The following is a 27,842-nucleotide window of genomic DNA, read 5'->3' as shown; positions in this document are numbered from 1 at the left end:
ACATCTGACTATTTTTACCAACAGGATTGAAGGCCAAAACTACACAAATAAGACCCAAGTTGTTATAACCAGAACAATCGTTTAACCTTAACCTTTAACCTTATAATCAGTGCGTATGTAGGCCTAGTGTTGTACTGAATTATAAACTGAATTTGTGTAACGGATGTTGCTTAGAAGCCAAGACCGAAATAAAGGCCTTAAAGCGATAGGTTGGATATTTGACTACTGCACACCTCTAGCACTGACAATGGATAAGAAACTAATACAACCCCACTTCATAGTATCCAGACTATCTGTTTAATGGCATGGTGTTATAAGCGGTGATGCAATGGTGTACATGTGTGTGTTTGAACGGTGACGCACCAAATACTATATTGTCAGGGATTTCAAATCTCAAAGAGATTATAGCCAAGTGATTCGTAATTTCCACCTCTACTGTAGTTGGAACTAGTACATACATAGTTGTGAGTTGGTTAACAACAAGATATTTCTCCAAAATAATGATGGGGAAATGTAAACCATGTACTAAAGATTAGATTTAAAGGTACAATATATAATACTGACAGCTAGCGTTTAAAATGGTTACTGCAGTCCAAATTCAAAATACTGAAAAGAGTCGTTTCCCCGGCCCCTCCTCCCCAGCGTCGTTCAATGTTAGCTTGATGCTAGTAAAGCCCGTGTTCTCGCGGAGCTTTGTGCCCGACTGACAGCCACCTTATATCGACTAACCGTGACAACAACGACCTCTAAAAGGATTGCGACCTTTAACCTTATAATCAGTGCGTATGGAGCTTTGTGCCCGACTGACAGCCACCTTTTCTCGCATTAACGTCACTGCAACAGCCGCTAAAAAGGCTACAATCTCATGGTCGTCTGCACACCAGGCACACTCGCTGTCTGTCAGCTACGCCCGCTGAACAGAAGCGGGGGAAGAATTTCGGCAGGGGGTAAATTGTCGGTACTACTACTTTCAGACACGTTATACAGCTTGTCTATACACTGTACAGTCAGTACATTACACATTATGGTTACATGCCAGTTTGTAAGAAAGTGGCAATCATCTTACTGTCCAACATATCATAACATTAACCTTGAATCTGGCAATGGTAACGTTAGCCACAATAACAACATAAAGTTACATACATTGCAAAGCGACTTGCAGAGAAAACTGTGTCCCAATCCAACAATTCAGGCTACTGGGTGTTTTGCCAAAGTTAAATTGCATGTTTCCATTATGAGGAAGTCAAACTTGCGGTTTCTGGAATATGTCATGGATCCTACGTTAGCAGTTAGTGTGCATTAGCATAGCGGCGTCAGCACCAGTCAGGATCACTTCACCGGCTGTGTCTAATTTTTTTTTGCGAGAGTACTCTATATAATTTAATGCCAGCACATGAATGTTGAAATGAATGAAAATGACTATCCCTGCGTTAGCCGTAATATAAATGAATGAAGCTCAATGCTTACTTGTTTAGGAGGAAATTAGTCAACTCAGTGTGCTTTTAGGCTCTAAGCTGTCTCTATCTTTTAAATGCATCTCCAATATTTACCCGTGTTACCTCGTCTCTGATTATACAACCTTTTGGCAAGTTTTTTTGTTTTGTTTGCTGCTTCCATGGCTGTACTACAGCTGTAGCGCACTGGGTTTGCGTTTTTACAGGTATATCTGGCAACCCAGCCCGGCAGTCAAAATAGGCAGTTCATATCAACAAACAGGCCTTAACAAAAACAGACATTCAGTCACGGAACGAAAATTTCAAAAGGAGAAAATACTGGCATTAGCATTGTTGTCAGAAAGTAATTATTTCAAATTAGCATATTTCCTTAATATCTGATGACACATTGGGGTAATGTTTTGATTAAATACAATAAATGTATTACATATTGCACCTTTAATTCAAACTTCTGTGATATATGATATATGGTAGGAAGTCCCTTATTTAAAGTTAATAAAGCTTCATGCATGCTCCCTGCAGTACTTGAAAGTGACTTCAGCGCACATACTCTTCTGTTCATTATGATGTTTTCAGATCAACGCCAGCTTCCAACCGGACACCACCACCACATGCCAAACCCAAGTACACCCCTCACTTCCTCTGAAAGATGTCAAGGAAGTTCATCATTTCCAACACAAAGAGAGCTCTAGTTAATTCCACAGCATTTAAAGGCTGTTATTCAAGGGAACTGTTATGAATGAGTATGTGTGAGATGGGAGATGTGTGGATACACTGATGGATGTTACCCATCTGCCTTTCGTAGTGGTCATTTTTCTCCAACCCTCAGTAATTATGATCAACCGAGTATTCACAGTGTCCTCTCGCAATCAGCAGCATGACGCAGCTGCCTGTTTATTCCAATCCAACCCCACATAATATGCCTCCGCTTAAATGGTAGCTCAGGTGTTTGGTAAAGGCAACAATAGAGGTAGATGAAGACAGCACATTAACCTCTCCAATCAGCTCTCATGGTGCCGTCTCAATAACCTTGTTGTGTGGAAAGCATAGTCGCAACGTACGGCTAAATAACAGAAGGAAATTGAGGAGGAGCATATAAATAGTAGAAAATGAAAATCAATGAACAAGAAGTTGCAAGTAAAGTAACAATTTTAGGAGCTGGTTTATTTTTGCACAGACAAAAAAAAAAGAAAGTGTTTGTATTTCAAATCAAGCATGTTATATATAGCCGTATATTTTCCATGTTTAGTTCACCCAGGCTGCTCCTCGGATAAGGGGGGAGAAAATAAGATACAAGATTGAGAAGAAAGGGTCACGGCTGGCACAGAGATTGGAGTTGCAAAGTGAATGTTGACCGTGTTGTATTGCTTTTTTTTTCCAGACCCCTCTGCCTCTCAGCTCTGCCTTGCTTTTTTTTTTTATTTTTTTATTTTTGAATTACAGTCCTCAGCGTGGGAGCAGGCATGTCTCAATACATGCATCTTTGACTATAAGTAATTTAAAATAAGGTTGCATTCCTTTGCTTCTCCGAAGGCCTACTCAATGATATAGCCTCCAGCTTTGTGTTTAAGGGTCACACTCAGTCTTTGGGTTTGTGCCACAAATGGTTTCACCAGGCCGACAGAATGTCAACGTTTGAAACTTTTATACATTTTGAGCAGTACGGTTCAACCCTCTGGCACCTCACGACTTGGCCATGAAAACTAATTTCGACAGACGTGGTTTGTTTTTCTTTCATGTCTGACTGCGAGGTCGTCATTTTACCACAACTGTCTCAAATAAAGGCCTTTCGCAATATGTGAATGTTCATTTAATGATAATGATAAAGATGGGGACAACACAATGTCACACATTGTGCTACATTATGGATGCATTTAGTTACATATTAATTTACTTTGCTCTTCCCCAAACGTGTCAAAATGTGTTAATTCCATGCAGTCTCTCTCATTGACTCGAACAATGAAATGTAAGAAAAGTAATAATGAAAATAATATATTGACTACTATCTACCATAGAATGTTATGTCCCACACATTTCACAAATCCTATGTCTGCCCCCCCCCCTTCAAGTATCAGTTGTTACATCTAAAAGGTGTCATCTGACTGTCCAGCTGCTAAAATCTAGATGAGAGAAGAGAGTTGATGACAATGTTGATAAACTCATCTAGGTCACCTAATTACCTTACACTGACAGCAATTAAGCTTAATGAGCAGCAAGGAGCAGTGCAGAGAGTGGTTTGTGGATTCTTTTTGCCTCTTGGGCTACATCCAGGTTCTCCTATCTTATCAATAGAAGTGATTTGCTGTATGTAGGAAGAGAGGAAACCTTTGCATTATTTTTGGGTTAAAAAAATGATTTAATCTAATCTATTATCTATCATAAAGTAGCAGGTTTCCATCATGGAAAATGAACATGATTTTAGGATTATTAATTAACTGCAGACTTATAGCATGTCTGTTTTTTATACGGTCATAATTATGGGAAGCAAGCACTAAAGCCCAAGTAAACCAACACATTATTTGCTGTTACAAATCAAGAATAAAGAAAGGAAGAAAAATAATTGTTATGTAAAGCAGAGAGGATTATCTGTTAGTGTCCCTGGCCTCAATTTACTTCCCATGACTACCTAACCCCGTAATTTACAAATTCAGACCATTGAATGCCTCTTTAGAACAGCTCCTGATGCTCGCACTACGTCAGCACTTACAGTGGAGCTTTGCAACATTAATTCAAACACCTGTTGCTGTATATATACGTATGTTGACACATGTCATAAGACTTATCAAAACATCAACTTAAAGCAGGCTATACAGTCACAGATGGGTAAAAGTGGAAAAATCAAAGTAAAACTAAAATATAAGACTCCTCACAGTGTCTATAACAATTGTTACCACCAAACACAATGCTGGGACTTTCTCATTACATTTCTGTTTTGTGTTTAACTGAAAATCACAAGAATCACAACAAAATCCTAAATGTATAGGAGCTGTCCTATCTAACAACAAATGTAATCCTGTTGACTTGATATATTACTGCATGTAGACATAACTGTCTCTGTGACATACCTACATTAAATCTAAAAGACCCAGAGAAAGAGCCACTTAAACTGATTTCATGGTCTGTTTTTATTCTGTAGTCTCTGTCTGGACTTTTAAGTGTCCTTTCTTGAGATGTCAGAAATCTAAGTATATCTGACACTGGCTATGCGCTATTAAAATATGTTTGAGAGTCAGCTAAAGAAAGCCATGCTTCTATTTTGTGCAGACAGGATCTAAGGCAGTAGTGTTGCCTTATTAGAGACACAGCTGAGTGTCATTTTGCTGCCAGTAATTCCTGCTGAGTGCTGGGCTTTGAGCCGAGCTCCTCTATTAAGCCTGATAATTGTGGGTGAATATACATCATATTTGTTTTGTTTTTCCTTTTTTGATCCATTAAATAAAGAATCATAAAGACTGGGTCCTAAAAAATTAAAATAATAGTACATTTTCAATGATCTTTATTACTTGCCAGATGAGAAATGAAATATTTGTATTGTAAGATAATGAAGCCAAGGGGGGTTTATAAGCATTATTATTCTTTATGCCGCATATTAATATACCTGAATCTGCTTTATTGGCTAAGTATGTATAGTGGAAAGTGGAGTTTGTGTACAAACTGGAAGTGGAGTGGCTTTGATAGAAAATTTAAATTTAAAAGACATAAATGACGAAAGTAGGCCTGAAACAATTAGATAATTATAATTATTTGATTAGTCCATCAACAGAAAAATAAATCAACTTTGATAGTCGATAAATTGTTCATTTTGTCAGGGAAAAATGATTTTTTATTGCTATAAATTATAATTTGATTAAGGAGAATTGGTCGGACAGAACAAAATATTTGAAGACATCAAATAAGGCTCTGGGAAATCGTGACTGGCGGGTTTCTTTTACATTTTATAGACTAAACAATACATTAATTAATCACAAAAATAATCAACAAATTAAAAGATATTAAAAATAATCCTTAGTTGCAGATTTTAATGAACAATTATTGTAGGCTAATAAGAGTCTAAAAGTCAGGATATCAGCTTCAATTTTGACCACTTTTTAAATAAAATAAAAACCTGTTCTTTGCGAGTCCCCCAGCTTAGTGCAAGTTCAGTTCAGTAGTCGTAATAGTAGTTGTATAATGTATTCTGTGTTTGTGGAGGAGTTTCGAAATGTCTGAAAAAAAAAGTGTGATATTGACAAGACTTACTCAGCATGGACTGGTGGAGTTTGAAATCCATATTTATTTACCAGACGGGGACAAAATATTTGCTTAGTTGCATCATGGGAAATGTAAGATCCAGTGTTTTCTCGAGCCTGACACTAGGGACCAAAAGGCCTCTTTTGCTTTGACTCTGGTGAGTAGCCCTTCAAAGACCAAACAGCAACTCCCCTTTTGATTTAGTTATTCTGGACACTTTGGGATTACTTGTTGTTCTTGGTCTTCTGTCCTTTCTCAAGATCTTGTGTATAAACTCGGCTTACTTTATTTATATTGGTTGAAACAGTAACTCTGATTGAAGTTATGGTTAAAGATGTATGCAACTTTTTCTGCATGTAAATGTCTAAAAACGACTTGACCTATGTTATATATTTTATGGAGTTGTGTACTTACATTATCCCAAATGTTTCCAACAATGTTCAAACCCAGAGAAATCTCCCACACGATCCCACACTACTTCACGACGTCACCAAACTGCGTCTTTTGTTGTTGTTTGTTTGATTGAGAGACCCCTAGCGGCAGAAAATTACATATTGTGCATTTAATAATCATTTAAGACATATCTTGTTGGTCATATTGATCTGTATTATTAACATACCAATTAACGCACATATCACAAGCAGTATGTTAAAACACTAATACTCTAGTTATAGTGATTTTGTTTTGAAGGATCACATGAATTATACTATCTCTTAGGCTTATGAGAAATCCTTGCACATACAGGTTAGAGTGTCAAAAACTTTTTTCCTTAAAGCTTAAAGCAACACTGATGAAAGTCGACATTAATACTCTCACCTGACATCTACGATATGATAATGGCCAAACTTATTCCCAATTTAAGCTTTAATTCAAAAGCAGTTGGCAATCTGAATAACCTCAACACCACTCAAGGTCAAAGAAAAGCAAACTAAACTTATTAGTGCTCCCTGTTCTGTGTGGGTAGAGATTTGATTGAGGTTTCAATTTCTTCTGTTTATTCCCTCTACATCTTACCTTCAGGTCCTTTCACTTTACTTTACTCAGTGGGCACCCACATGGTGTTGTTTTATTTGTTCACTGTATGAGTGACCTTTCCCTCCTGCTCACTCTTTGAGTCTCATTGATTTGCTCTTCAAAAGGGATCTCTAAAACCTCTTTTCTTTTAGTCCATTCCCTTATTCACGTCAGTGTTTCTCAGGGTGACAAGACCCTCTGTCTTTCCAGCTGAGGTTGTACTGTACTGAATGTCTCAGGGACAAAGATTGGATGTAACGATTCATAGAAAAAGAATAAGAAGTAGCGTGTAAAGTACAAGGAATAAAGGTGCTAAAGAAAACTGGACAGAAGACGAAACTTCTGTACGCTCCTGACATTTTTAATGGATGTCACAAGCTATGGTTTCCACAATTCGTTAGACAAGTTATGTCATATCCAGATTCAAATGTCCACTTGTGTGAAAACATTAACTTTTTTTTAGATCACAACTGCAGGCAGCTCAATTTGATGTTAATGTGATGGTGTCTGTATGTTACGGTTTGTATCATTTTTGCCTACAAATGGCATTACTTACTGGGTTATCGTCAGACTCTTCTGCTTGGTCCAGGTCTGAGAACTGCTGGACAGATTGTCATAGATTTTTATATGAATATATTTAAGTGCTCCGGAAGATGATTTTTCATGATATTTGTGACTCATGACTAGGGACGGGTGTGATTGCGATTTTATCGATACTATTACTCTTATTGATACTCCTTATTGGTTCTTTTTCATTACTAAATAATTGCAATGTAATGTAAAATTACACCAAAACGTTATAAAGTACCAATAAAAGAACCGGTAACGTCAGAGATTATCAATACTGCAGTCTTATATAATTTAGCACTGAGGCTGTTTAATAGCAGGTTTTGGTATAAATCCCTACTTATAACCTTTTGTTTAGTGCAACTGTTCGGTCAAAATGTCCTTTTGAACAACACCATGGTTCATGACAACATATCTTGAAAACGTTCAGGCGATTTAATGGGTTAAAAAACACACCACACACACACACACACACACACACACACACACACACACACACACACACACACACACCTTTCCTCTTGAAACATTACAAACATTACAAACATTAGTCCAATAGTGTCATACCAAATCCCAATTGGCAGATTGTCATGAAATTTACTGAGCAAATGATGGTCTCCAGAGGATGCTCCCTTTTTATTTTGGGTTTTTCTTTTGATATTTTCTTACAAGATATTAAACTGATTTTAAATTTAATTTGTCGGGAGGAGCAGTTAACCATAGTCCTCAGAAATCAAGCGGAGTTTAGAATTGCAACACAAAGAAAGCAGAAGGTAACAGACATCCGAAAATGGACTTCTGAAAAGAGTGACATCCAGTGGAATTTCCGACAGAACGAGAGCAATCCCGAAAGGGATATAGACTAGTGACCCCCTGACCTTATGGGGTGTAATTATCACTGCTGTCTCTAGGGGCTGCTAATGCAGGTGTTTAGACTCTAAACTGCATAACTCTGTACTGTATTGTGCTGATGTTGCAATAATATTTGGCCAAATTCTCAGATGTAACATAGTTACACATGTTTTCAATGAATTATTTATCTTCATCAAGATTTGTCTGGGTTTAATTCACAGGGGCTCAAGCCGATGGACCATAATGGGCTTTCTGACCCCTATGTCAAGTTGCACCTACTGCCCGGAGCCAGCAAGGTGAGCAGCACTATGTTAACTAATAATAAATATTTTCTGGATTTTCTTACTCTCCATGACCGCATCTCGCAGTTTTGCACTCTCAATAAAATTGTGCCTTGTTTCTTGGATTAACTTTATATAAAGTTTGCCTTTCCCTGTTTAGCCTAGCTTAGCATAAAGACAGGTGTAAACAGCTACCCCAGCTCTGCCCAAAGTATAAGCTACACCTACCAGCACCTCTAAAGCTAACAAATGAATACGTTTGTATCTCATTAGTTTAATCGGAACATAAAGAGAAATGCAAAAAAAAAACTGCTAGACAGAACAAGGCTAGCTGTTTCTACCTGCCTTCTTCTTCTTCTTCTTCTTCTACCAGAGACATCATCGATGTAAACAACATTCCCTGGCCTACCTACTAATAATATGCTTCACTGTTGAAAGCCGAGTCTCTTATCATTATGCTGTGAGCCAAGCTATGGTCTGCTCAATGTCGCAAGTGGACGCACTTGAGACGTAACTTATGATCTGTTGTGTAAGAGTCATTATAAGCTCAACATGTCAGACCCCAACCACTGCTTTTTCACCAACATGATCACAAAATGCACGTATGTGGCTCACAAAGATGGAAATGTATCTCAAATGTCAAACTACAAAATGAGTCACAAGTTGACACTGAATTCTTTAATTTCCTTGTGTCTGACAGGAGGCCTTGATGTTGATTTAATCCTTTTCATTAAAGTCCTCAAATCTAATATCGATCAGTGAATGAGCACACTCCACAAAAGCAGCTTATTGAAAGATAAAGCTGTGTGATTATCTATCTACCTGACTCACATCTTCCTTTCTTCTAATACCTTTTCAAACTTGTCTCATTTGTTCTTTTGATCTGAACTTTGTAATTGTTTAGTACCCTCTTCAGCTTTGACTTTTGACCTATATACGCATGTGTGTAGGTAGTTACGCCTGTGAGATATGTAAAAAAGGATGAATAACCATGTAACTGCATGCTTTACTCAGTTCTAATGTTGTAAAACTTAGTGTGGGTCATTATTTAAACTTTACCAGATATGTATGTATGTATGTGTATATATATATATATACATACATCTACGTATATATGTATATACATATATATGTATATATATATATATATATATATATATGTATATGTGTATATATATATATATGTATATGTGTATATATATATATATACATATATATATATATATTAGGGCTTTTATTGCCTTTATGATAGCTTGAGAATGACAGAAGTGAGGGGAGAGGGAGGGGATGACACACAGCAAAGGGCCAAGGGTCAGGTTCGAACCCCAGCCGCTGGCAAGGACTCAGCCTACATCGGGCGCACGCTCTACCAGTAAAGCTAGAGGTCGCCCCAGATATTGATATTCTGAGAACATTCAGTGCACCATGCAAGACGAAGAGCGTGTGTCGACTATACAATTAGGCAAAGTACAATTAAGCGTATTAAAATGGCTGCAATACCAAAGCCAAGCAGTCCATGTTGAACTTTATCTAAGCCTCTTAGCAATGGCTGCCTAGCACCAAAGATAAAGAGCAAACCGCTCAGAAATTAACAAAATAGAAACTTTAAAGCTTTACAAAAACGATGACAAGCAATGGAGACAAATGTATGCACAATGAAATAAAAAAGTACAGTCACAATAGCAACCTCTATTAGGTTGTAATGCTCACTACTCACCAGATAAGTGTTGAAAACTTTTATTTTCTTAGATTGTTAATACTACTAGAGTGAAAAATGATGAATAGATGATTTGTCTCAGGGTGGCACCAGAGAAAATACCATGTTGTTACCTTCATTGAGGTTCATCCTCCGTACATTTAGACGTATTTTGTCCACCTCAGCTGTCAGCTACACAGCTGGTAGGCTAAAACCATAAAAGGTAGGGCTGCACGATATGAGGGAAATGTGCGATATGCAATAACATAGTTGAATATCGCGATAACGATATAACTGGCGATAAATAAATAGATATTGAAGTGCACTCAGTTCTGCTGCTCTCATTCTTCTGCTCAAAGACAACAAATTGCTTGTTGAATTTTAAACAAATGAAAGGAAGTCATTTTCAGCATTCTTTTATTGAACAAATTGAACAGTGAATTGAATATAAAAAGGACCACCAAAAAAAGAATGACAGTTGCATTTTAAAGCATAGTTTTCTACTGATATTTTCTTTCAACTAACACAAAAAGTGAGTGTGTCTTTTGCGATATGTCGCAGCCTTTGGCGATGCGTTTATTGCGCCAGTTGATATCGCAATGACGATAAAAAAAAAACCGATATATTGTGCAGCCCTAATAAAAGGCATGTGCATGTGTTGCTTTGCTCTGCGTGGGAGTCTTATCATTATCTAACTTCTTGTAAGTTTTATAATTTATCATGATCTGTGCTAATTACCAGGCAGAATTACTGTTGTTGACTTGTTGACCTACAGGCTAAAATATGAAAGTTATAAAAGTAACTCTGCACTAGATTTTGGAAGTTACAACATACCTGCACTGTCCTATAGGGGTTGAAAGGTATACATATACAAGGTATAACTTTCCGTTGGAGAACTTTTGTGAAGGGGCGAAAATACTGGTTAGCTGATTGGATAAACCATCTGTCTATCACTAACCTGACTCCTCCAGATAGCTCGCGAGATCAGGACAGTCTCACAAGGCTAATTTTCTTCATGACTAGCGGAGCCAGTTGATATATCAAACTCTTGCCGAAACCAGTCGAGAGAAGAGCAAAAACATCTTTTCCTCCGAGAAAAGCCTCCAGTGCCGTTTTTTGCTCTTCTTTCAATGAAGGAATACTTTCTAATTCAGATAAAACTTGCGCGATAGCTACGCTCATCTCATCCGTGGAAGCCGCCATGTTGTTTAGACTGTCGCTTCTCGTTGCGTCACACCTAAACCCGCCTCAAAACAAACGCCGATTGGTCGGTCGTTTGGCGAACAGCTTCAAATTTTCTCTATCTCAAGATGCCAGACTGATCTGCGAGTGGAAAACTGGAGCTCGCAAGATCAGGATGGTCTCACAGGGCTACTGGAACATTGGCTGAAAGAAAAATGTGTACTAGCCCGGAGATGTTTGTTAGAGACCCTTGCATGTATGATAAAGGACAAAACACCACAGCAACAACCATTTGAAATGTTGTGAATGATACTTATAGAGGACCTTGCATAGAAAAAGGCTTTCTGTCACTGCAGTGTGCAGTAGATTTAATAATAGGCTGAGAAACTCTGCAGAGCTGCTATTATTATTGCAAACCTGTTGATTTCATACTCAAATGTATAGTTTAACAGATACTGCTGCTCTGACAGACTGACCTCTCACTGTTATGTGAATACAGATGATGGTAGGTAAGTTATTACATTATCTACAAGGCTGAGGTTTTTCTTGCTCTCTGAACTCAAAGTAAATGCATCAATTAGATAGCTGCAGACAGATGGAAACAGTCATAATGTCAGCGATGCACATGCCACTCTTTATTATTAGGAACAATAATGTGTGGACATGTGTGTAGACACCGATGGTATAGAATGCACGGATAGACTTGTGAATATTAGCATGAGAATGTGTAATTTGCCATTCAGAATAATAATTAAAAAAAAACAGGGCCTGACAACTACAATGAAACAGTAGCGTAATAATTGTCCCACAACACATGGAATAGGCCAATAAAATCAACAGTCTGCCTGCTGTTGGTCTGCATTAAACCTCTCCACCCCCTTTAATCACTTGAGTTACATAAGTAATCCGCCATCTGTAGATATCATCTGTGATAATATCCATGCAACAGATTTGATCCAGAGATTTCTCAGCGACCAGTGATCAGATTGTGGTGTATATTCATCGCACCCTGAGGATGTTTAAAATTTCAGATTTCTTGCAGCAAAGTGTATTTTTACTGAAAGACTACAATTTACACAGCAAAAACAAAAACTACTGTAAGAGCCCTGGTTATGACTATGTGTCTATGTGCTCTCCATTCTGCAGACAGGACAAGATATGAAAGAATATAATTAGTTAGAAAATACATAACACTCAGTGATTGAAAGTAAGTAAGTACTTGTAGTATTTGTACTTTACTAGTAGTATTTCCATTTTCTGCTACTTTCTACTTCTACTCCACTACATCTCAGAGGGAAATAATGTACTCATATCTACATTTATCTGATAGTGTTAGTTACTTGTCACTTTCCAAATTAAGATTTGGCATTAAAAATTAAAAAAACATATGATCACCTCACTCTCCGGCTTCTACTCTGTAGGCGTTCACTCAAAGTAGTCCAAACTGATCTTGCCACAATCTCTCTTAGCCAATGATATCAAAATCCGTTCTCCTCTCTGCTGCTGTCAGTTGTCATCTCAGTATGAACAACTCCATATTCCATCATCCAGATCTTTAGCCAAACTCTAAACTCTTCACCACCACCCCCAGTGTGTAGACCCCAGGGGGAAATATCCAGAACTAATCCGGCATAACTATGCCCCTAAATATACTACGTCATGAGGTCTTATCATAGAAGACTCAACTCAAATTCTTTCCATTATGCACTTAAACAAAATTGATTGTTCTCTCTATGAAATCTCTCCTGATTGAAATACGAGTTACAAATTAAACCAGTGGCTGGTCTAGTTTAGCACCATAAGGTCTCCCTGAGCTGTTAATAGGACCTTTCCCCTCTAAGCCTTTTGGTTTAGAGGGGATGGTGTCAAAGTCAGCATTCACATCTTCAAAAGATTTTGTTTAAATGCAGCTTCTAAGACAATTCAAATATGCTTTATAAACTTTCTGAACAGCACCCAATTATTCTTAGGGTATCTTAGAGTATGCTCTTCAGGAAAAGCCTGAAGAGCAAAAAACAATGATTGGTTTCAAAGTTAGGGTTTTTTATTCTTGATGTGTTCTGCTCTTTATATGAAATGTCATGGATTATTACACTAAATAAAACTTCATGAGAGTATGGCTTCTAGGGATTTGTCTCCTGCGTCAGTAGAAGGCCTCACAGAGGCCTTTGTATATTCCTGTCAGTAAAACAAGATGCCGCCACCTTATCTCCGCTCTGATATTTCTCTGTGTGCCCTCAAAATAATCATTAGGCTCGGTCTAAGAGCCTCATTAAGACCCACTAAAGAGGTCATAAATTCTGCTTGTGCTCTAATCAGAAGTGAAGTTTCACGCTCTGCTGCAAAGACAGATCACATTTTCATTTCCTTTGAGACCACAATCAAACACATTGAAATGCCTTTAATTATTCCAGATTAAACTGTCGATTACTGACAGAGATTAGAGGTTGTAGATTAGAATTATGATGTTTTCACAGAACCATAAGGTGATTAACTGATTCAGGTGACAAATCTGGCAACAGAAAATATCTAGGCCATTTACACTTGTCTCAGTATTGCATTGCTAAAATAGAAATAGCTCAATTTTGTTACATGATGCTGATAAACAGGAAAGACTAACACATTCTGCAGCTGATCAAATGAATTTAATTGTTTGACCCTATTGTTTTCAAAATTTTAACTTTGGTGTCAGAAACCCATCAGTTAAGGGGGAATGAAATTGATTCCTTGTGAACAAGAATCCAACATTGTTTATTGCATATTGTATTTTGCATTATGTAATAAACCATAATAAATAAATCTTGAGAAGGGTTGGAATAAAATAGGGTCAGTGCTAAAATATGATGATTGCCTTGAAATGAAGACCATGTCTTTTGTTTTAATGTTCAGTGTTTCCCACACATAGACCAATTTGTGGCAGTGCGCCACACAATCAACACTGGCCGCCACACATTGCGCTTCGTTTCGTTTTATACATTTTTTTTTTTTAACGCTATTTAAAACACGCAGCGTATTTGTTCAGATGCATTTCCTTCCCTGCTCTCTCCGTCTCTCTGTCTCTCACGCATCTCTCTCACATAAGCCACACACACACACACACACACACACACACACACACACACACACACACACACACACCGTCCGTCTCCAAGAAAACGAGAGAAGACGGCTGGCGAAATTCACAAGTTCACAAAAGGTTGGTATCTCGTGAACACCTTTACACAATCACACATTAAAAAGTGCTATAAAAATATTTCATATTCTGAATACAATGTTATGTCATTTTTTTTAATCTTACACTGAATGTTTGCTGTTTCAATCCAGAAAAGTATTTTCCGCGACTGAAAAAGGCACTTATTGAGGATGAGGACCAGCCTGAACCGGAGGTATCAGTCTGAAACAGAGCTGAACAGTACGACCAGTGTAATTAGTTATGTTATTAATTTGTTTACAATATTTTCAGGCTTCAACCAGTGAAAGACAGGGTCAGGGAGAGAAAGAGATATATTTGTTATGGCATTGAAGAAAGAGTAGGAGAAGAGGACATGTTCTCCTCAGTTTTTGATACTTGATTGTTACGAAAATAAGTATTTTACCCCCCCGCGCCACAAATTGCTGTCTAATCTGTGGGAAACACTGAATGTTTGACAACTTAATAGTTTCATGGCCAAAACTAATATTCCAAACACACCATTGAAGGTTGAGTAGAAGGTGTTATTATGTCATCTATCCAGCAGTAGCTACTGGTCACTACAGTTGTCTATCAAAGTGTGAATGTAACACCCACCAAATGTCAAATACTCCTAACAGCAAGGCCAGCCCAACCCGGTCTCACGCCAGTTTGTGAAATGGTCACGTTATTTAGATTTATTGATTTGTGTACAGGTCACGATTTTCTCGTTTATTTCGTGTACAGGTCACGATTTTCGAACGTGACCATTTCACGAACTGCCATGACACTGGGCTGCTCTGGGGGACGCAACAAAGGGGAAATGAAATGCCACACGCCGGCGACAACAACGGTACGGACCTCCACACGCGGGACGAGATCCCCAGGCGCAGGGACACGATCCGCAGTCTCTGTGGCACGCAACAACGGGGACATGAAATGCCACACGCCGGCCACGACAACGGGACGGTTGTGGTTAGGAAAAGAAGAACGGGGAAAGGAACCGTCACACACAGGAGACGCCGACAACAATGGGACGGTTGTGGTTAGGAAGAGAATAACGCGGAAAGGAACTGCAACATGCGGGACGCGATCCCCGGTCTACGCAACAGTTCTTATTCTGTGATAATCATCACGCAACAGTTCTTATTCTGTGATAATCATCATGCAACAGTTCCCTGTGTATTTTTAGCTCATCCATTTTGTGTGTGATCAATCTGGTGTTGGTGAGTAGGAGGCTTGGCATTGTCAATCTGTGTGGTAGTTCCCTTAGCCGCGCTAGCAGGCCCGACCGGGATCCTTGCTTCTGATTTCTCCCCCGGCTTCGTCGCCTCCCGCTGCCGAAAACAATCCAGTGAGCGCCCGGTGGTCTGGCTATGCCCTCCAGAGGACTGGTCATGCCTTCGCGACGAAAACTTGAAGTTTATTCCCCCTCAAAAATAGGTAATTGAGCACTGTAGTGGTTATGACCATATCAGTGACTATGTAACTACATCAAAAGGGGCCAAATGATGTCTGTGGCTTGCAAGGATTGCTTCTCGGAGCGATCTGCACAACAGGCACAAAGGCACTCTAAAACCTGCCCCGACAACTGCCGTTTTAGCTCAGTGGAAGCTCGTAGAGGTAGCTGCAGCAACTCCAGTTTGCTAGGACCGATTCAGGTCGGGTTTTTTTCAGTCGAAAGTACTCGCATATTCATAGCGATCAAGATTAATGTAAAAATTGGCCGGAATTCTCCTTTAAGTAATTTCACAAGTTTTAAACAATTGTCGAACATAGAAAACTGAGAAATCTCTGCTCTTAATCACATTAATGTACTTAATTATCTCGTCTATGATAAAAGACTACAGCATAAATCTTATGAATCTCTTGATGAAACAACACATTTATACAGTAGAGCAAACAAGACATACTGACTAATGTAACCTAGGAGATTTATTTCAATCTAAATATTTCACTAATCCATGTTGTAAGACGTCAGCCCATGAAAATTGTTGTATAATGTATTCTTTGTAGAGGAGCTTTGCGTTGAATGTTAGAAAATAACCCTAGTAATGTGCCGACTCGATTTTTTCATTACAATTTGGGGTGAAACATACTGAGCCCCAAACGAAACAAAACAGAACAAATAACAGATACTATCATCGAGACACAGTTTTGAACCAGCAGATTTCTACTGGAAATTGCATTACAAACAACATATTTGTGCTATGTTAGTGTTCTCTGCAGGTTGTTCTCATGCATTTACACAAGACAATTCTTTTAATATTTATCACAGCAATATTCTTCAGTAATTGCGACACATTAACCGGAGTCCACAGAGTTTCCATTCATCTAAACGGCCAATGCACTACTGTAAATGCTTTTTCAGAGACATTTTACTCTGACAAAATCAGAAACCTCTAAGAAGTTGTAATTTAGAAAAAAACAAGAACTGAGGAAAGTGAATGAATAATGAATGGAATCCACCCACAAATTCATCATTTAATTATAATAAAAATATGTTATTTGCATTTTTATACAAAAATGTGGTTATCAGCCTTAAAAACATCATTTTGAATGCTGTGTATGTGTGTGTGTGTGTGTGTGTGTGTGTGTGTGTGTGTGTGTGTGTGTGTGTGTGTGTGTGTGTGTGTGTGTGTGTTCAACACCCTTCCTGTGGGAGTCAACCACTGATTGAGGGAGAGACAATCAGCATGAGCCTTATTGCGTGGATCCCTGCCATCAGACTTGCAAATAATCACAGCAGCTAATTGATTAAACTCCACAGAATCACATCCTCACCCATAACTCGCAACACAGTATCAACATCCTCACCATGTCATGTATTCAGCGATGTGCTCGGAAGATTTCCCCCACACAATATTACACTGATAAAGCCCTGTCGCTTATCCCAGTCACAGTTTACATCACCTCGCTAGATTGCAATTGATGCAAATCTGACAAAGTAAGTCAGTGGAAATGCCATGACTGCCAACAGTCTATCTACTTTGAAATTATTGATGCAATTCTTGATAATCAAGTTACATGAAAGATCTTAGTATATATCAAAGTAATACAACATCCATCTGGAGAGTAGCTCCTGATGACATACTTCCAATATTCATTTAATTTGCATTGAGTTTGAACTCCCTCCATCCTTGGCTTACTTCTTTAAAAAAAAGACTGACTGGATTTTAAAAACGGGTAGCACAAAGAAAGCAATCTGATTGGTTCATAGCCGTGATATAATTACCAAATACCACGGCTTTGACGTCTAATTCCTTTGCACTATAAGTATCACTCTGCATCTGCAAAAAATGTTAGACTAACGAACGGATACCTGGTGCCACTTTTTGCAAATATAATCCCAAGACACAGAGCTGGTTTGATATCAGCAAAGTATCCTTTTAAGTGTACGCTGTGATTACAATATTTTCACAGCTTTACTTTGCCACCAGAATGGGGAACTGAAGCCGGTAAACAGAGATGCTGTTCTACTGCAGCCATGATTAATTTGCAGCATTAGCAAAAGAAATAGCCAATGCTAGCTGCTATTGTAGGCTAATTTAAACGTAGAAACTTCCATAGCAACTGCCTTTGTATCTGCACTCAGCCAGCCCAGGAGGGCCTATTGGGAACAATATTTTGGAAATCTATAAATTGGATGTGTTGGTGTGCATATGTATGCCCTTTGGATGGAATCAGGCTAGCTGTATCCCCCTGCTTCCAGTCTTTATGTTAAGCTAACCATGTCCACATTCAAGCTCTGTACACCCTTTAAAGTGCCAATTTTTTAAACTTATTTCTAGTTTTGATGGGATACTAGAACTGGTTGTATTTGAACTTCTCTTATTATCGTATTATTCCACTGTTTTGTACTTCTTCGCTTCTATTTGATTCTATAGACCTTAAGCTATGTCTCCTGTCTCATTGAATGGATGCATACTTGTCTCAGACGTGTGATATTAGGGGCCCTATCTTGCACCCAGCGCAATTTACTTTGTACACCGACGCTTGTATAATTCCCATTTTGCATCCGGACTTTTCCCTCCACAGAAAGAATGTTTTTGAGACATTTCTTTATTTACATTTTGTCAAAAAGAAAAATCAATAGCAAATGTCGGTCTCCTCGGCTGTAAACCACTCCTGGCATGTGCCCATGGATGTATTGAGCGTGCGCCTAGCAAATCCGCCATTATAATAGCAGTCCGCCATGGAACAAGCGAGCCTGCTTTTAAAGGGAATGTGAGATAACGCTCTGATTGGTTTATTGCACGTTACGCCCAAACCACACCTTTGAGTAATGTAGCTACTTCAGATGAACCCATTTTAGATTTGTGTCGGGTGCAAGAGTCATTTATCCCGCTGGTATAATAGCAACAGCGCCCGAGATCCGCCCACAAAGCTACTTGCGTTTGGCGTTTGATGCTTGCGTTTCAGATCGTTAAAATGGGGCCCTAGGTGTTGTTCCTTTGCAGTATCGTTGCAGCCTGTTGCTCAAGTACAAAGATGTTTTTTTCAAATTGTGAATTTCATGCCTGATTAAGGTCTATAATTGGAACCTTGTTTTCTTAAAGTGCTGACAGAAACAGGAACCGGCTGAGCATGAACTGAGCCATCTTTTAACTTAAGTGTATTCAACATCATTCACTACCTGCATTGCTTTGATTATACCCGTCACTTCATGTAAATGCAGTCTGCCGTTCATTTTTCATTCCCGACAGTGTTCAATATGCAGCAGCGAGCTTGCGTTTGCATGCTTGCCACCAGACGTCAATGCATTTACAATCTATGGATTTGCAGAGATGTTTATATAATTCTGGCAGCATTTCAATAAAACTTGACACTTGAGGGATGAGCTCTCTTGAGCTGTAAGAGGGGAATCAGCAGTTAATCAATAATGATGTTCAGTCCTATTAAATGGCCGACGTCTTGGTTTGTCTTTCAGGCCAATAAACTTAGAACCAAGACCCTGCACAACACTCTCAACCCTGTCTGGAGCGAGACCTTGACCTACTACGGCATCACCGACGAGGATATGGTCCGCAAAACACTCAGGTACTCTTAACTTTATGTCCTGTGAGTGCATAATGAAGAGAAAACGAAAGACTGCAGGAAGGAAAGAATGATTCTAAAAGCAGGAAAGTAATGGAAGAAATGAAGGAAGCAAAAAACAAAGTGCCTAAAATGGAAGAAGAAAAAGGGAATGGAAGAAAATGAGGCAGGAAGAAAATGAGAGGGATGGAAATGAGAAAGGAAATTAAAGAAACAAAAGAAGGAAGAGAGGAAAAAATGGAAGGGTAGGAGGAAAGGAGGAAATGGAGGGGGAAGACTAGGAGGGGAAGATAATAAAGCAATGGAAGAGCAGGAAAGCAAGGGAGGGATGGAGGGAGGCAATTAGTGGAATGAGGGGAATGAAAGAATGCAAAGCAAAGACAAGGAAGAAATTACGGGAAATAAAAAAGAAGGGTGCAATTGAGAGGAAGTTAAACAAAGTGGAAAAGAGGGAAGGGAAATTAATTTAAAGAAAAATAAAATGGAATGGAAGAGAAGACAAAGAAAATAAAGTGAAAGAGGAAATATGCCTCTCCATGCTTCGGTATATTCTAGCCTTAGCTGCTGTAGATTTGTTTTGAAAGGCTTTAGAAAATAATTTTCAGGGAGCAGCTCCTGAGGTAATTCACTATATCACAGCCTGTATTTGACAACATCCATTTTACCCAGAAATGACTGGTGTCATTATTTATCCTGTTTTTTCCCCCCACTACAATTCATGATGCGTGTCTTGGTGCCAGGGCGAACCTGAATGTGTGATAACCCATGATCACTTTAACAGCCGGGAAATCCTCTGTAATCTCCAAACAGCACTTTTGTTTGGGTGAGATAACTTCCTGTTTTTGTTGGTTATTTGTATTTCAGTACAACACCTGAGAATAGACTAAAATCTGGAACAGAAACGTCTGCTTCCAATGATTAATATGACACTATTATGCAATGGAAGTGTTACTTCCCTGTTCACTGCTCCTTTATTTTTACCAAAGTGTTTACACTGTAGTTGAAGTAGGTTGTATAATAACACAGTATATATCCCAATGATAGGTGAGCTGCATACAGTGGAGGATTTTATTTTGCTTTACTTTCCTGTTTCACCCCCAAGCATCTAAGCAACTACTGTGTGTGTTTCTAGAGGGAATGTGGTCTTCTGTAGTTGTGACTTCCTTTAGTGCAGGGGGCTCATTATTTCACCCAACAGTCAACCCAGTCTTGTATGTTTGTTATACACTGAGAAAAACTGATTGGTGTAGTGCCATGCCATTTTTAGGCAACGTCAGGCTGTTGGTCTGTCGTACGGTTGGTCCAGAGCAAAGAATCTCAACAACTATTTGATGGATTGCCATGAAATTTTGCACAAACATTCATGGTCCCCTTCTGATGACTCCCGCTGACTTTGGTGACCTTGTGACGTTTCCTCTAGCGCCACCATAAGGTTGACATTTGTAGTTTTGAGTATATATAATATATTCTAGCAACTATTGGGAGGATTGAAATTTGGTGCACATATTCATGTTCCCCTCACAATGAATGGTAATCACTTTGATGATCCCATAACATTTCATCTGGTGCCATCATCAGGTCAAAATTTAAATTTTGTCCAATACTTATGACTAAATATGTGCATAACTAAAATTCTAATAGAGAGCCGGAGTTATGATGTCAGGTCCGGGCTGTAACAGTGTAATCTCTCATTCAGCTTTTCTTTTCTCTGTGTGTCTGAAAAGTTTTCCTGGGGTTTACTTTCCATACGTTTACTTTCCATATTCTCAGACAAATTAGCATTAATTTCAACACTTGCTACTAAAAATGGATTGTGATTGAAGTTAAACGATTATTTTGTGAGCTTACAAAAAACTACAGCTCCATGTACTAGCACAGCTACATATGTCATTGTAACTTGGTTTCATCCATATCCATAATTTTCATACTTTCCTAAATATTTCCAACGTTTTGGCTGTTGTCTCTATTTAAAAACAACACTGTTCAGTCCTGTGGGTCCTGCTGTTACTATATGTCTGGACTTGCCTCTTTTGTCTAACTGTGACATTTTACCCACAATGGTCTAAGACTTATGGGAAATGGTGTTTGTTAAAGGCTGCTGTAAAACATAAGTATTGCATAACCAACCATATTAGATTGTTAATTCCATCCTTATCTAGACATATGCAGTGAACAACACAACATACGGTTAAGGTTAAGTTAATGGCATTATTACAAACGTTAAGGGGACTTTGAATTTGTTTTTACTTCTGAAAGTTCCAGTTTCACTATGTCTATCTATTATTCTCAGTTGCACATTATACCTGCTAAACATTTGCATGTTAGCATTGCCATTGTGAGCATGTTAGCAGGCTGTTAGCATTTTCCTCAAAGCGCTGGTGTGCCTACGTACAGCCTCACAGAGCCGCTAGCATGAACAAAATCACTTCATGTTTATTATATAGTGCACTATATTTACTGTGCGCTATTTTGTTTGTCCAAATTCTGAGTGTGAATTTTATACAAGACATATTTTATCGATGCAAAAATATACAGTCCTGCCACACTACACTTCTCAGTGATGATGCTCACTATACAGTACACTATCCAGTCAATTATATAGGAAATAGTGAATAAAGCACCACTTCTGTTAAGCCTCTTAGAAGCAGTCAACACTTTTGTATTGTGGGGTGTAATGAACTTTACCGCATTAGGGAGCTGGTAGCACTCAACTGCCACCAAAATTGGATGTTCATTCATTTATGCTTATAAGCTTTATTGGATTAATGGCTAAGGAATGCACAAGTGCTCATCAAATCACCATAAAATGTTGTGATCATTATGTAATTCAAATTTGATTGCGTTATTCCTAATAATTTCAAATGTAATAATTATTTCTTCAAACCTCAGATTACTTATTTTTTTAAAGTCACAGCTGGTGAAGTAATTGTTGAATCACTTTTATTAATTGACAACCTTATCAAGGCTTTTTAAATTATATATTTATATATATTCTATTTTGTGTTGCAAAGCAGGAAAAATATGATTGTTTGTTATTGAACGCATACACAGAGCCAGATGTGAGAGTAGTGAGCAAGCTGGGACCTAAAATAGGAAGGATGGATGCTTTTCTGGCTATCCTGACCCATAATCCTTTGTGCAGCATATATGAGCAAGAAAGTCAAAGTTAAAGGATCGATGTTATGGAGAAGTAGTATGTTCTGATTGTATGCATACTGCATGCAACAATACATCATTTGTAAGGGCAGCTGCAGTACATACTTGAAGTAAAAAGAAGTATGTGATTTGGAACTCAGGGACAGTGTTTAAAAGAATCTGCAGGGAGATATGAGCAAATTCAGACAGTAAAATAGGACGCCTGAATGGGGCAGTTGACCTCAGAATTGGACCGAAGACCATCGATGTTGCCAACAAAGAAGAGAAAATAATTTCTCCTTGTGGGATCAATAAAATAAAGTATGTCTTAATCTTAATAAATAGATTTTTTTTACAGTCATTAGAAGATGAGGAAGGAATGTCACGAAGAGAGGGATTTTCAAGCTGGTTAATAGTACTAACAGGAACCTTGGGTTGTGTTTATTACTATTAATCAAGCCAGATAACTAGGCAGCTAAGCAGGCAATCGTGACTCTGATTATGCTGCATCGTCACGTCAGGGCTGTGAGTGCATACATAGGCCCTCTGCATTTATTAAAGACGTAGATCCGCCGAGAGCAGCGTTGTCACACACCTATAATTAACATTAATTATAAATGTAATGAAATGGCATAGAGGGTCAACAAGTCCTCCAAACCATACAATGATATAGGTCATTTATTCCTACCCTTTAATACGACCCATAGGAGCGTTTCATAAATTAGTTGCGGTGGCAGGAAATACAATTCACAAGAGCATTTTGTAATATCTAAACGCAACAGTGGTGGTTTTAAACCCGTTAACGTTGTGAAACGGTCGCAGCTTGGTTAGGTTTAGGCACAAAATCAACTTGGTTAGGGTTAGAAAAAGATTGTGGTTTAGGTTAAAATCATAAACATTTGTTACGTTACTTCACTTCCCGTTGTGCACATGAAGCAGAATGTAACATTGTTCCGTTTGTTCCATTAAAAAAAAAAAAAAACGTTTTACTTTTATTTAAAAAAAATTAAATAAACTTATGGGGGAGTTTTTCGGGGGAGGACAGTCTCTAGAGGAATATAGATTTCCATTCTGGAAAGTAAAAGTGAAGCTACTGTGCCTTCATCCTCAGTGGTTTAACTTGAGAGCTGCCTTTTTGTTCACCATCTGTCATCTTTTCTAAGCAGTTATACTGTGTAAAATAATGAATCCTCTTTTTTACTGATTGAAGAATACACTGGCAAACATAACAAAATTGTTTCATGCATTGAGAAGAGGACATGTTGTGAAAAATGGGCACATTATAAGTACAAATAAGTAAACAGACTGAATGTACCATGCACCACGGCACAATTCAATTCAAGCTGCACTAATTGATTAAATACGATCAGCACAATTAGATATGTTCAAGTCATGATTTGGTTTTAAATAATTTTGAAATAAATAGACCAATTTGATTCTTCTGTCTGAAACATCTCTGGACTTCTTTCTCTCACTTCAGTATATCTGAGTCTTTTGATCCATACATGGCCAAATGCATCCTAAAGCATAATTCCCCCATCATTATCTGCCATGCTGATCAAGTCTAACAAAAGTCTTATGAACTCCTACACTGCAGAACTACTAGGGTTTTACTTCAGTGTTGTGTGGCCTAGAGAGTCAGCTTTATAGTGAGGTGAAGACTCTTCTTGGTAAGAATTAAATCGTTGTGATAGAGGATGATGGCCTCCAGGTGGACAATGACTGGCTTTATTGTTTTAAGCCTCCTCTCAGTAACAAAACATTAACCTGAGCCTCACTTCATTCTACCTGCTATGTTCCTCTCCTCTCAGGATTTCAGTGTGTGATGAGGACAAATTCCGCCACAACGAGTTCATCGGGGAAACACGAATCCCCCTCAAGAAGCTGAAGCCCAACCAAATCAAAAACTTCAACAACTGCCTGGAGAAACAGCTACCTGTAAGTGCAATGTGCCACGCATATACTAGCGGTTTTAGATGTTACTGTAAACATGTGATTTTTTTTATTTTTTTTATTTTTTTAAACAAAATACCGGTAATTAAAAACTCTAAAGCACAGGCACAGTGATCAGACAACGTTGTATAATTATACAGTAATTCACTTTGCAACAGTGTGTTGCATTAAATCACGTTTACATTATCTTTGCTACAATACGTACTCTGTACTTTCTCTCTTCTTCTCTACAGTACTATTCATTCATATACACTGCAAAAGAATACTATATTCCAGTTTAAACTAAACTAACTAGGCCTGGACGGTATGAGGAAAATCTGCAATGTGGATAACACTGTTCAATATTTCGATGGCGATATGACTTGCGATAAATAAACAAATATTGAAGTGTGCATATTAGGCTAATTTCTATGTCAGTCTGGTTGTCTCTTAAAATTCAGAACCAGATTATAGCCCAGTTGAATATTTTAAATTTAACTAGGTTAAGTGTTTTTTGTAGAGCAGCAACAGTAATGTTTACAACAGCAAAGTCACTTTATGAACTCATTAATATCTCACTGGAAACTATCTACAATGTCAATAAAATCAATAATATTCCCGGCATCAAAATACTGAGTGAAGTGTGATGATAAATAGTTTTAGCCCTGGGTCCTGTTTAATAGTAATAGGGCTGAAATGATTCCTCGAATAACTCAAATAATTCGATTACAAATTCTTTGCCTCGAAGCTTCGTTAAATCAATGTAATGAAGGTTGTACGGCTCACTGTGTTTCCGCACGGAGGATAATTACTAGCGCACACAACAGGTTGACGCTTCTTTGGATACAAGACCGTTTATATACTGTCTATGCACGAGACTGACGGCCCAGATTACAAATGAACGAAGACGAAAATAGCGAGGGTCTAAGAGAAGAGACAGGCGAGAGAAAACGACAGAAAGTTTGGGATCATTTTAAGCTGCAAACATGCTACTACATCATCTCTGCAGAAAACATCCAGTCTACTCATCCATTCCACGGAGCGAACCCGACACAAGGTAGCTAACTAACGTCTGCTGCTGTCGTCCACCGCGCTGTTTTAGCAACAAGCTAAAACGAGAGCTGTCGGTTTGTAGTCTGACTGTTTATTAGTTTGCTCCTAATCTTTGGAAATTTAGCTGCTGCCGGAGACAAACCGGCTCCTCCCCCCAGCATGGCCACTTAATATGCACGTGAATGACGTCATCATGCCGGAGATGTCGGCATTCTTTATTCTTTCTCCTCACTCAGTATTAGGCTTCTGAAAATGTGTCCCCCAGAACAGTGTAGTTGAATAGCCCTGCTGTAAGCTTTGTACGGTCACATTTACCTGGGCTTAGTGAACAGCTCTTTTGCATATCCAGTGCAAAGAGCCAGAGGCAAGAAGGGGAAGGGGGTAAAAAATATTAACATTTGGTCCACCAAAAATGTACTTGGAATTTGGCAATAAAGAATGTTGCTTTTTCAAAAAAAACTGTCTTTTGTATATATACGAACTGTTTCCTTTTTTTAGTACACAGCAATAATAAATATTTACTATTGCTGTTTACTAAGTATTTCTTACTAAGTATTTCTTATCCGATTACTCGATTAATCGATGGAATAATCAGTAGAATACTCGATTACTAAAATAATCGATAGCTGCAGCCCAAAATATAACGGTCGATTTTGCGATGTGTTTATTGGCATGTTCATATTGCGATGAAGATGAAAATTTGATTTATCCATGAGCACTATACTACAGTAAACTATATTATACTCCAGTGTATACTAAACTATACTTTACTCTAGTATATACTGTATTATACTTGCTACTATGCTATACTACCATAGTACACTATACTCTATTATACAATACTAAATTCCAGTACATACTGTACTACACTATAATATACTATACTAGTAGGTTAAATACATTTATTAATCATTCATAACTAGTCTAATATATATTTATATTTCATGAATATATCTTCTGTGTGTTGCCTGCGTTTGTTTGTTGTGTAGTGTGTCATAAACAATATCATATTGCACAGTAGAGTAGATAAGGGGTTAACCCAATTCACACGTGTACTGTGTGTCTAGATTTATATTAAATGATGAACAAGAAACTAATCATGAAAGAATTGGAATGGAACAACAGAGCAGGAGCATCTGGGTGGCCATGATGAATAGCTCTGTGTGTTTGCTAAGTAAGAATGCACTTTACTGTATATCTTTACATTTTATGAAAACTAGATTTTATTACAGAATATAATGTCAAACTTTTGTATTTAGAATTGCATGGCTGCAGTGTGGTTTATATTACCTATGGGATTTTTTAATTTTTTCTTCACTTAGGGACACAACGTGGCAGCAGCTGATAGGGAGCCATCCTCTGACCTTAATGTGTTGTCTACTCGGTGCCATGCGACTTTCAATAGATTATTAGTAGATAACATCCTAAATGCCATGCAACTAGCAATAGATTAGTAGATAATATTCTAAATTCTCCATCTTCCTGTTAATGAAATAACCCCGTAATGCGATCGGTAGTTGATTTTTAAAGGTCAAGGGATTATTATACAGTAACGATGATAATTTAAAAAACTGACATTTCTAACGAAGCTACAGATATTTTGCCTTTTACCCCTAAATACCTACTGCTCGTTTGACTTATCTAATCTGAAATTTTCAGCAGGTCTATTTCAGCTTGGTTTCTCAGATCATGTACATATCCCACTATATAGCTTCATTCCTCAATTTTCCTGAGCAATGCTATTCATTAATTCTTCAGGGGGATACGCTGCACGGCTATGTCAAAGCCCTTATTACAGTGTTGGATAGAGAGTAAATACAGAATATACTGTATGCTGAGCTGTTGGCATTATTAACTCATTTTTTAATTAAATAATGTTCAACAGGAACAGCATGTACATTGTGAACTACTTTAAATATGCAGAAATACTAAATTATAGTATAGTTATTATATAATAATATAATAGGTGCAGTTATCTATTGTATTGTAATAGTCATGTTAATCCAAAAGGAGTAATTGGTTCTGCACAAACAGATACAAGCTTACATCTTGCCTACGTTGCTGTACATCTAAACAAGAACATGCTGGTAATTGCAATAAAAACATCAGTATAAACAACAGTATCCATAAGGATTTAGTTTTAACCACACAATAGATGAGAGCATTGGGTGGTGAGCCCATGAGTGGGGTGCTGGAGTGGATTATGTGTTATGAGAGCATGGGAGTGGAGTGGAGTATCA

At 38.0% G+C, this 27,842-nt stretch overlaps 1 protein-coding gene across 1 annotated transcript in view; it reads left to right on the top strand.

Annotated features, from left to right (window-relative positions):
- Nucleotides 1-27,842, top strand: part of doc2b (double C2-like domains, beta) — a 117,650-nt gene that overhangs the window by 72,453 nt on the left and 17,355 nt on the right. The window contains exons 3-5 of the mRNA XM_078266632.1: nucleotides 8,339-8,413; nucleotides 19,376-19,485; nucleotides 24,429-24,555. Coding sequence (XP_078122758.1) covers nucleotides 8,339-8,413; nucleotides 19,376-19,485; nucleotides 24,429-24,555 — 312 coding nt within the window. The remainder of the gene's footprint in view (nucleotides 1-8,338; nucleotides 8,414-19,375; nucleotides 19,486-24,428; nucleotides 24,556-27,842) is intronic.

This window comes from Sander vitreus, chromosome 13 (genome assembly GCF_031162955.1).
Source record: "Sander vitreus isolate 19-12246 chromosome 13, sanVit1, whole genome shotgun sequence".
In the NCBI taxonomy this organism is placed as follows: Eukaryota; Metazoa; Chordata; class Actinopteri; order Perciformes; family Percidae; genus Sander; species Sander vitreus.
This window is presented reverse-complemented; position numbering and strand designations above follow the sequence as displayed.